Source organism: Dendropsophus ebraccatus, chromosome 11 (assembly GCF_027789765.1).
Source record: "Dendropsophus ebraccatus isolate aDenEbr1 chromosome 11, aDenEbr1.pat, whole genome shotgun sequence".
Lineage (NCBI taxonomy): Eukaryota > Metazoa > Chordata > Amphibia > Anura > Hylidae > Dendropsophus > Dendropsophus ebraccatus.
In genome coordinates, this window is record NC_091464.1 from 567721 (window position 1) to 582235 (window position 14515).

Below are 14515 nucleotides of genomic sequence, written 5' to 3' on the forward strand. Positions count from 1 at the left end.
CTGGATAGAATACAGCACTTCCTACAGGACATACAGCAGCTGATAAGTACTGGAATACTAGAGATTTATAAACAGCAGTAAACTACAAATCTATATAACTTTCTATATAACACCAGCTGATCTGAAAAATAAGTGTGGGGATGGGAGTACCCCTTTATGTGTATTAGTGGGGATGGGAGGACCCCTTTATATGTATTAGTGGGGATGGGAGGACCCCTTTATGTGTATTAGTGGGGATGGGAGGACCCCTTTATGTGTATTAGTGGAGATAGAAGGACCCCTTTATATGTATTAGTGGAGATGGGAGGACCCCTTTATGTGTATTAGTGGAGATGGGAGTACCCCTTTATGTGTATTAGTGGAGATAGAAGGACCCCTTTATATGTATTAGTGGAGATGGGAGGACCCCTTTATGTGTATTAGTGGAGATAGAAGGACCCCTTTATATGTATTAGTGGAGATGGGAGGACCCCTTTATATGTATTAGTGGAGATGGGAGGACCCCTTTATGTGTATTAGTGGGGATGGGAGGACCCCTTTATATGTATTAGTGGGGATGGGAGGACCCCTTTATGTGTATTAGTGGGGATGGGAGGACCCCTTTATGTGTATTAGTGGAGATAGAAGGACCCCTTTATATGTATTAGTGGAGATGGGAGGACCCCTTTATGTGTATTAGTGGAGATGGGAGTACCCCTTTATGTGTATTAGTGGAGATAGGTGTACCCCTTTATGTGTATTAGTGGAGATAGAAGGACCCCTTTATATGTATTAGTGGAGATGGGAGGACCCCTTTATATGTATTAGTGGAGATGGGAGGACCCCTTTATGTGTATTAGTGGAGATAGAAGGACCCCTTTATATGTATTAGTGGGGATGGGAGGACCCCTTTATGTGTATTAGTGGAGATGGGAGGACTCCTTTATGTGTATTAGTGGAGATAGGAGGACCCCTTTATATGTATTAGTGGAGATGGGAGGACCCCTTTATGTGTATTAGTGGAGATAGGAGGACCCCTTTATATGTATTAGTGGAGATGGGAGTACCCCTTTATGTGTATTAGTGGAGACAGGAGGACCCCTTTATATGTATTAGTGGAGATGGGAGGACCCCTTTATATGTATTAGTGGAGATGGGAGGACTCCTTTATGTGTATTAGTGGAGATAGGAGGACCCCTTTATATGTATTAGTGGAGATGGGAGGACCCCTTTATGTGTATTAGTGGAGATAGGAGGACCCCTTTATATGTATTAGTGGAGATGGGAGTACCCCTTTATGTGTATTAGTGGAGATAGGAGGACCCCTTTATGTGTATTAGTGGAGACAGGAGGACCCCTTTATATGTATTAGTGGAGATGGGAGGACCCCTTTATGTGTATTAGTGGAGATGGGAGGACCCCTTTATGTGTATTAGTGGAGACAGGAGGACCCCTTTATGTGTATTAGTGGAGATAGGAGTACCCCTTTATGTGTATTAGTGGAGATAGGAGGACCCCTTTATATGTATTAGTGGAGACAGGAGGACCCCTTTATATGTATTAGTGGAGATGGGAGGACCCCTTTATGTGTATTAGTGGAGATGGGAGGACCCCTTTATGTGTATTAGTGGAGACAGGAGGACCCCTTTATGTGTATTAGTGGAGATAGGAGTACCCCTTTATGTGTATTAGTGGAGACAGGAGGACCCCTTTAAACAGTGTAGCACATATAGGTGAGAGCTGGAGTTCCCGATGAAACACTGGGTAACACTTACATCTTTGCAGTCCTCCTTTGTACAATTGGTTTTTGTTCGAAGGTCAAACCCCCGCACAGTGCCGTCCTCTCCGCAAGATAGAAATGCAAAGGGGTCATTAGGCACCGTAATAATCTGTAAGTAAGAGAGAGAGTAAGCTGTCATCTGTGCAGAGACACAAACGGGGGTCACAGGTCAGCGACCTCCATATAGCAGTGTAACCTCCCGACCCCTATGGGGAGGAGACATAGACGGGGGTCACAGGTCAGCGACCTCCATATAGCAGTGTAACCTCCCGGCCCCTATGGGGAGGAGACATAGACGGGGGTCACAGGTCAGCGACCTCCATATAGCAGTGTAACCTCCCGGCCCCTATGGGGGGGAGACATAGACGGGGGTCACAGGTCAGCGACCTCCATATAGCAGTGTAACCTCCCGGCCCCTATGGGGGGGAGACATATAGACGGGGGTCACAGGTCAGCGACCTCCATATAGCAGTGTAACCTCCCGACCCCTATGGGGAGGAGACATATAGACGGGGGTCACAGGTCAGCGACCTCCATATAGCAGTGTAACCTCCCGACCCCTATGGGGAGGAGACATATAGACGGGGGTCACAGGTCAGCGACCTCCATATAGCAGTGTAACCTCCCGACCCCTATGGGGAGGAGACATAGACGGGGGTCACAGGTCAGCGACCTCCATATAGCAGTGTAACCTCCCGACCCCTATGGGGAGGAGACATAGACGGGGGTCACAGGTCAGCGACCTCCATATAGCAGTGTAACCTCCCGGCCCCTATGGGGAGGAGACATATAGACGGGGGTCAAAGGTCAGCGACCTCCATATAGCAGTGTAACCTCCCGGCCCCTATGGGGAGGAGACATAGACGGGGGTCACAGGTCAGCGACCTCCATATAGCAGTGTAACCTCCCGACCCCTATGGGGAGGAGACATAGACGGGGGTCACAGGTCAGCGACCTCCATATAGCAGTGTAACCTCCCGACCCCTATGGGGAGGAGACATAGACGGGGGTCACAGGTCAGCGACCTCCATATAGCAGTGTAACCTCCCGGCCCCTATGGGGAGGAGACATAGACGGGGGTCACAGGTCAGCGACCTCCATATAGCAGTGTAACCTCCCGGCCCCTATGGGGGGGAGACATAGACGGGGGTCACAGGTCAGCGACCTCCATATAGCAGTGTAACCTCCCGGCCCCTATGGGGAGGAGACATAGACGGGGGTCACAGGTCAGCGACCTCCATATAGCAGTGTAACCTCCCGGCCCCTATGGGGAGGAGACATAGACGGGGGTCACAGGTCAGCGACCTCCATATAGCAGTGTAACCTCCCGACCCCTATGGGGAGGAGACCTATAGACGGGGGACACAGGTCAGCGACCTCCATATAGCAGTGTAACCTCCCGACCCCTATGGGGAGGAGACATAGACGGGGGTCACAGGTCAGCAACCTCCATATAGCAGTGTAACCTCCCGACCCCTATGGGGAGGAGACATATAGACGGAGGTCACAGGTCAGCGACCTCCATATAGCAGTGTAACCTCCCGGCCCCTTTGGGGAGGAGACATATAGACGGGGGACACAGGTCAGCGACCTCCATATAGCAGTGTAACCTCCCGACCCCTATGGGGAGGAGACCTATAGACGGGGGACACAGGTCAGCGACCTCCATATAGCAGTGTAACCTCCCGGCCCCTATGGGGAGCAGACATATAGACGGAGGTCACAGGTCAGCGACCTCCATATAGCAGTGTAACCTCCCGACCCCTATGGGGAGGAGACCTATAGACGGGGGACACAGGTCAGCGACCTCCATATAGCAGTGTAACCTCCCGGCCCCTATGGGGAGGAGACATATAGACGGGGGTCACAGGTCAGCGACCTCCATATAGCAGTGTAACCTCCCGGCCCCTATGGGGAGGAGACATATAGACGGGGGACACAGGTCAGCGACCTCCATATAGCAGTGTAACCTCCCGGCCCCTATGGGGAGGAGACATATAGACGGGGGTCACAGGTCAGCGACCTCCATATAGCAGTGTAACCTCCCGACCCCTATGGGGAGGAGACAAGAAGAAGTGACGGCTGCCGGATCTGGTTATATCTAACTACACAGAGATAATTGGGATAGCACTGTCCATGTACACCTGGGTAACAGCAACCACAATATATGGTGACATATACAATATAGTGACCTATACACAATACAGAGACACATATACAATATAGTGATATACACAATACAGAGACACATATACAATATAGTGATATACACAATACAGAGACACATATACAATATAGTGATATACACAATACAGAGACACATATACAATATAGTGCTATACACAATACAGAGACACATATACAATACAGTGATATACACAATACAGAGACACATATACAATATAGTGATATACACAATACAGAGACACATATACAATATAGTGATATACACAATACAGAGACACATATACAATATAGTGACCTATACACAATACAGAGACACATATACAATATAGTGACCTATACACAATACAGAGACACATATACAATATAGTGACCTATACACAATACAGAGACACATATACAATATAGTGATATACACAATACAGAGACACATATACAATATAGTGACCTATACACAATACAGAGACACATATACAATATAGTGATATACACAATACAGAGACACATATACAATATAGTGATATACACAATACAGAGACACATATACAATATAGTAATATACACAATACAGAGACACATATACAATATAGTGACCTATACACAATACAGAGACACATATACAATATAGTGACCTATACACAATACAGAGACACATATACAATATAGTGACCTATACACAATACAGAGACACATATACAATATAGTGACCTATACACAATACAGAGGACACATATACAATATAGTGACCTATACACAATACAGAGACACATATACAATATAGTGACCTATACACAATACAGAGACACATATACAATATAGTGACCTATACACAATACAGAGACACATATACAATATAGTGATATACACAATACAGAGACACATATACAATATAGTGATATACACAATACAGAGACACATATACAATATAGTGATGTACACAATACAGAGACACATATACAATATAGTGATATACACAATACAGAGACACATATACAATATAGTGCTATACACAATACAGAGACACATATACAATATAGTGATATACACAATACAGAGACACATATACAATATAGTGACCTATACACAATACAGAGACACATATACAATATAGTGATATACACAATACAGAGACACATATACAATATAGTGATATACACAATACAGAGACACATATACAATATAGTGATATACACAATATATGGTGACATATACAATATAGTGATATACACAATACAGAGACACATATACAATATAGTGACCTACACAATACAGAGACACATATACAATATAGTGATATACACAATACAGAGACAAATATACAATATAGTGATATACACAATACAGAGACACATATACAATATAGTGACCTACACAATACAGAGACACATATACAATATAGTGATATACACAATACAGAGACACATATACAATATAGTGACCTATACACAATACAGAGACACATATACAATATAGTGACCTATACACAATACAGAGACACATATACAATATAGTGACCTATACACAATACAGAGACACATATACAATATAGTGACCTACACACAATACAGAGACACATATACAATATAGTGACCTACACACAATACAGAGACACATATACAATATAGTGACCTACACACAATACAGAGACACATATACAATATAGTGATATACACAATACAGAGACACATATACAATATAGTGATATACACAATACAGAGACACATATACAATATAGTGATATACACAATACAGAGACACATATACAATATAGTGACCTACACACAATACAGAGACACATATACAATATAGTGACCTACACAAATACAGAGACACATATACAATATAGTGATATACACAATACAGAGACACATATACAATATAGTGATATACACAATACAGAGACACATTATACAAATATATTGACCTATACACAATACAGAGACACTATTACAATATAGTGACCTATACACAATACAGAGACACATATACAATATAGTGAACTATACACAATACAGAGACAACATATAGCAATATATGTGATATACACAATACACAGAACACATCAATATACAATATAGTGGATATACACAATACAGAGGACACATATACAATATAGTGATATACACAATACAGAGACACATATACAATATAGTGACCTATACACATACAGAGACACATATAACAATATAGTGATATACACAATACAGAGACACATATACAATATAGTGATGTACACAATACAGAGACACATATACAATATAGGATATACACAATACAGAGACACATATACAAATATAGTGATATACACAATACAGAGACACATATACAATATAGTGATATACACAATACAGAGACACATATACAATATAGTGACCTATACACAATACAGAGACACATATACAATATAGTGATATACACAATACAGAGACACATATACAATATAGTGATATACACAATACAGAGACACATATACAATATAGTGACTATACACAATACAGAGACACATATACAATATAGTGACTATACACAATACAGAGACACATATACAATATAGTGATAGTACACAATACAGAGACACATATACAATATAGTGACCTATACACAATACAGAGACACATATACAATATAGTGATATACACAATACAGAGACACATATACAATATAGTGACCTATACACAATACAGAGACAACATATACAATATAGTGATATACACAATACAGAGAGACACATATACAATATAGTGATATACACAATACAGAGACACATATACAATATAGTGATATACACATACAGAGACACATATACAATATAGTGACCTACTACACAATACAGAGACACATATACAATATAGTGATATACACAATACAGAGACACATATACAATATAGTGATATACACAATACAGAGACACATATACAATATAGTGACTATACACAATACAGAGACACATATACAATATAGTGACCTATACACAATACAGAGACACATATACAATATAGTGATGTACACAATACAGAGACACATATACAATATAGTGACCTATACACAATACAGAGACACATATACAATATAGTGATATACACAATACAGAGACACATATACAATATAGTGACTATACACAATACAGAGACACATATACAATATAGTGACCTATACACAATACAGAGACACATATACAATATAGTGATATACACAATACAGAGACACATATACAATATAGTGATATACACAATACAGAGACACATATACAATATAGTGACCTATACACAATACAGAGACACATATACAATATAGTGACCTATACACAATACAGAGACACATATACAATATAGTGATATACACAATACAGAGACACATATACAATATAGTGATATACACAATATAGAGACACATATACAATATAGTGACCTACACAATACAGAGACACATATACAATATAGTGATATACACAATACAGAGACACATATACAATATAGTGATATACACAATATATGGTGACATATACAATATAGTGACCTACACAATACAGAGACACATATACAATATAGTGATATACACAATATAGAGACACATATACAATATAGTGACCTACACAATACAGAGACACATATACAATATAGTGATATACACAATACAGAGACACATATACAATATAGTGATATACACAATATATGGTGACATATACAATATAGTGACCTACACAATACAGAGACACATATACAATATAGTGACCTATACACAATACAGAGGACAAATATACAATATAGTGAGATATACACAATACAGAGACACATATACAATATAGTGATATACACAATACAGAGACACATATACAATATAGTGATATACACAATACAGAGACACATATACAATATAGTGATATACACAATACAGAGACACATATACAATATAGTGACCTATACACAATACAGAGACACATATACAATATAGTGACCTATACACAATACAGAGACACATATACAATATAGTGATATACACAATACAGAGACACATATACAATATAGTGATATACACAATACAGAGACACATATACAATATAGTGATATACACAATACAGAGACAAATATACAATATAGTGATGTACACAATACAGAGACACATATACAATATAGTGACCTATACACAATACAGAGACACATATACAATATAGTGATATACACAATACAGAGACACATATACAATATAGTGATATACACAATACAGAGACACATATACAATATAGTGATATACACAATACAGAGACACATATACAATATAGTGACCTATACACAATACAGAGACACATATACAATATAGTGACTATACACAATACAGAGACAATATACAATATAGTGCCTATACACATACAGAGACACATATACAATATAGTGATATCACAATACAGAGACACATATACAATATAGTGATATACACAATACAGAGACACATATACAATATAGTGATATACACAATACAGAGACACATATACAATATAGTGATATACACAATACAGAGACACATATACAATATAGTTGATATACACAATACAGAGACACATATACAATATAGTGACCTATACACAATACAGAGACACATATACAATATAGTGATATACACAATACAGAGACACATATACAATATAGTGACCTATACACAATACAGAGACACATATACAATATAGTGATATACACAATACAGAGACACATATACAATATAGTGATATACACAATACAGAGACACATATACAATATAGTGATATACACAATACAGAGACACATATACAATATAGTGATATACACAATACAGAGACACATATACAATATAGTGATATACACAATACAGAGACACATATACAATATAGTGACCTATACACAATATAGAGACACATATACAATATAGTGATATACACAATACAGAGACAAATATACAATATAGTGATATACACAATACAGAGACACATATACAATATAGTGACCTTTACACAATACAGAGACACATATACAATATAGTGATATACACAATACAGAGACACATATACAATATAGTGACCTATACACAATATAGAGACACATATACAATATAGTGACCTATACACAATACAGAGACACATATACAATATAGTGATATACACAATACAGAGACACATATACAATATAGTGATATACACAATACAGAGACACATATACAATATAGTGACCTATACACAATACAGAGACACATATACAATATAGTGATATACACAATACAGAGACACATATACAATATAGTGACCTATACACAATACAGAGACACATATACAATATAGTGATATACACAATACAGAGACACATATACAATATAGTGATATACACAATACAGAGACACATATACAATATAGTGACCTACACAATACAGAGACACATATACAATATAGTGATATACACAATACAGAGACAAATATACAATATAGTGATATACACAATACAGAGACACATATACAATATAGTGACCTACACAATACAGAGACACATATACAATATAGTGATATACACAATACAGAGACACATATACAATATAGTGACCTATACACAATACAGAGACACATATACAATATAGTGACCTATACACAATACAGAGACACATATACAATATAGTGACCTATACACAATACAGAGACACATATACAATATAGTGACCTATACACAATACAGAGACACATATACAATATAGTGACCTACACACAATACAGAGACACATATACAATATAGTGACCTACACACAATACAGAGACACATATACAATATAGTGATATACACAATACAGAGACACATATACAATATAGTGATATACACAATACAGAGACACATATACAATATAGTGATATACACAATACAGAGACACATATACAATATAGTGACCTACACACAATACAGAGACACATATACAATATAGTGACCTACACACAATACAGAGACACATATACAATATAGTGATATACACAATACAGAGACACATATACAATATAGTGATATACACAATACAGAGACACATATACAATATAGTGACCTATACACAATACAGAGACACATATACAATATAGTGACCTATACACAATACAGAGACACATATACAATATAGTGAACTATACACAATACAGAGACACATATACAATATAGTGATATACACAATACAGACACACATATACAATATAGTGATATACACAATACAGAGACACATATACAATATAGTGATATACACAATACAGAGACACATATACAATATAGTGACCTATACACAATACAGAGACACATATACAATATAGTGATATACACAATACAGAGACACATATACAATATAGTGATGTACACAATACAGAGACACATATACAATATAGTGACCTATACACAATACAGAGACACATATACAATATAGTGACCTATACACAATACAGAGACACATATACAATATAGTGATGTACACAATACAGAGACACATATACAATATAGTGATATACACAATACAGAGACACATATACAATATAGTGATATACACAATACAGAGACACATATACAATATAGTGATATACACAATACAGAGACACATATACAATATAGTAATATACACAATACAGAGACACATATACAATATAGTGATATACACAATACAGAGACACATATACAATATAGTGACCTATACACAATACAGAGACACATATACAATATAGTGACCTATACACAATACAGAGACACATATACAATATAGTGACCTATACACAATACAGAGACACATATACAATATAGTGACCTATACACAATACAGAGACACATATACAATATAGTGACCTACACACAATACAGAGACACATATACAATATAGTGATATACACAATACAGAGACACATATACAATATAGTGATATACACAATACAGAGACACATATACAATATAGTGATATACACAATACAGAGACACATATACAATATAGTGACCTACACACAATACAGAGACACATATACAATATAGTGACCTATACACAATACAGAGACACATATACAATATAGTGACCTATACACAATACAGAGACACATATACAATATAGTGACCTACACACAATACAGAGACACATATACAATATAGTGATATACACAATACAGAGACACATATACAATATAGTGATATACACAATACAGAGACACATATACAATATAGTGATATACACAATACAGAGACACATATACAATATAGTGACCTACACACAATACAGAGACACATATACAATATAGTGACCTACACACAATACAGAGACACATATACAATATAGTGATATACACAATACAGAGACACATATACAATATAGTGATATACACAATACAGAGACACATATACAATATAGTGACCTATACACAATACAGAGACACATATACAATATAGTGACCTATACACAATACAGAGATACATATACAATATAGTGAACTATACACAATACAGAGACACATATACAATATAGTGATATACACAATACAGACACACATATACAATATAGTGATATACACAATACAGAGACACATATACAATATAGTGATATACACAATACAGAGACACATATACAATATAGTGACCTATACACAATACAGAGACACATATACAATATAGTGATATACACAATACAGAGACACATATACAATATAGTGATGTACACAATACAGAGACACATATACAATATAGTGACCTATACACAATACAGAGACACATATACAATATAGTGACCTATACACAATACAGAGACACATATACAATATAGTGATGTACACAATACAGAGACACATATACAATATAGTGATATACACAATACAGAGACACATATACAATATAGTGATATACACAATACAGAGACAAATATACAATATAGTGATATACACAATACAGAGACACATATACAATATAGTAATATACACAATACAGAGACACATATACAATATAGTGATATACACAATACAGAGACACATATACAATATAGTGACCTATACACAATACAGAGACACATATACAATATAGTGACCTATACACAATACAGAGACACATATACAATATAGTGATGTACACAATACAGAGACACATATACAATATAGTGACCTATACACAATACAGAGACACATATACAATATAGTGATATACACAATACAGAGACACATATACAATATAGTGACCTATACACAATACAGAGACACATATACAATATAGTGACCTATACACAATACAGAGACACATATACAATATAGTGATATACACAATACAGAGACACATATACAATATAGTGATATACACAATACAGAGACACATATACAATATAGTGACCTATACACAATACAGAGACACATATACAATATAGTGACCTATACACAATACAGAGACACATATACAATATAGTGACCTACACAATACAGAGACACATATACAATATAGTGATATACACAATACAGAGACACATATACAATATAGTGATATACACAATATATGGTGACATATACAATATAGTGACCTACACAATACAGAGACACATATACAATATAGTGATATACACAATACAGAGACACATATACAATATAGTGACCTATACACAATACAGAGACACATATACAATATAGTGATATACACAATACAGAGACACATATACAATATAGTGACCTATACACAATACAGAGACACATATACAATATAGTGATATACACAATACAGAGACACATATACAATATAGTGATATACACAATACAGAGACACATATACAATATAGTGATATACACAATACAGAGACACATATACAATATAGTGATATACACAATACAGAGACACATATACAATATAGTGATATACACAATACAGAGACACATATACAATATAGTGACCTATACACAATATAGAGACACATATACAATATAGTGATATACACAATACAGAGACAAATATACAATATAGTGATATACACAATACAGAGACACATATACAATATAGTGATATACACAATACAGAGACACATATACAATATAGTGACCTATACACAATATAGAGACACATATACAATATAGTGACCTATACACAATACAGAGACACATATACAATATAGTGATATACACAATACAGAGACACATATACAATATAGTGATATACACAATACAGAGACACATATACAATATAGTGACCTATACACAATACAGAGACACATATACAATATAGTGATATACACAATACAGAGACACATATACAATATAGTGACCTATACACAATACAGAGACACATATACAATATAGTGATATACACAATACAGAGACACATATACAATATAGTGATATACACAATACAGAGACACATATACAATACAGTGATATACACAATACAGAGACACATATACAATACAGTGATATACACAATACAGAGACACATATACAATATAGTGACCTATACACAATACAGAGACACATATACAATATAGTGATATACACAATACAGAGACACATATACAATATAGTGACCTATACACAATACAGAGACACATATACAATATAGTGACCTATACACAATACAGAGACACATATACAATATAGTGACCTATACACAATACAGAGACACATATACAATATAGTGATGTACACAATACAGAGACACATATACAATATAGTGATATACACAATACAGAGACACATATACAATATAGTGATATACACAATACAGAGACACATATACAATATAGTGATATACACAATACAGAGACACATATACAATATAGTGATATACACAATATATGGTGACATATACAATACAGTGACCTACACAATACAGAGACACATATACAATATAGTGATATACACAATACAGAGACACATATACAATATAGTGATATACACAATATAGAGACACATATACAATATAGTGATATACACAATACAGAGACACATATACAATATAGTGACCTATACACAATACAGAGACACATATACAATATAGTGATATACACAATACAGAGACACATATACAATACAGTGATATACACAATACAGAGACACATATACAATATAGTGTATCTGGATGGGGGAGGCTGTGGGCCCCCTCAGCCCCTCATACAGCTGGATCTGCACATATTCCTTCAGTACATGAGCGAGTACTAATATGCTCGTGTGACAGTGTGCCTGGCTGTGGACTCCTAACCAGAGACAAGGAGTCTGGAGGAGAAGGAAGGGGGCAGGGCAGCATGGAGTCTTATCACCTTCTGCTGGGGAATTTATAGAGGACACTAGGTGTGGAGCAGGGGGCTGTAGGTTATGCAGACCCCCACCCCCAACAGACTGGGCAGAAGAAAAAGAACTTAGAAGACAGAAGGGAGTTGATTGTGAGATAGTGAAGAAGCCAGGAGCTGCAGCTGTGGCCAGATCCTGGGGCCCCAAGAACTCAGAAGATTATGAGGAGAGAAGAGGAGCTGATGTGAGCACAGCACCCGGTGGGATGAAGAGGAAGAACTCCATGGGGACCTGAGGACTGATAGACTGTGTGGACTCTTGCTAAATCCGTATGGGTGGACTCTATTGGCATTGGATTACCTGCT

General features: G+C 36.2%; 1 protein-coding gene across 3 annotated transcripts in view; it reads right to left on the minus strand.

Moving 5' to 3' along the window:
- Positions 1-14515, minus strand: part of DCAF6 (DDB1 and CUL4 associated factor 6) — a 413552-nt gene that overhangs the window by 345986 nt on the left and 53051 nt on the right. For all 3 annotated transcript variants that reach the window (XM_069944434.1, XM_069944435.1, XM_069944436.1), the window contains exon 6: positions 1755-1868. In XM_069944434.1, the coding sequence (XP_069800535.1) occupies positions 1755-1868 (114 nt within the window). The remainder of the gene's footprint in view (positions 1-1754; positions 1869-14515) is intronic.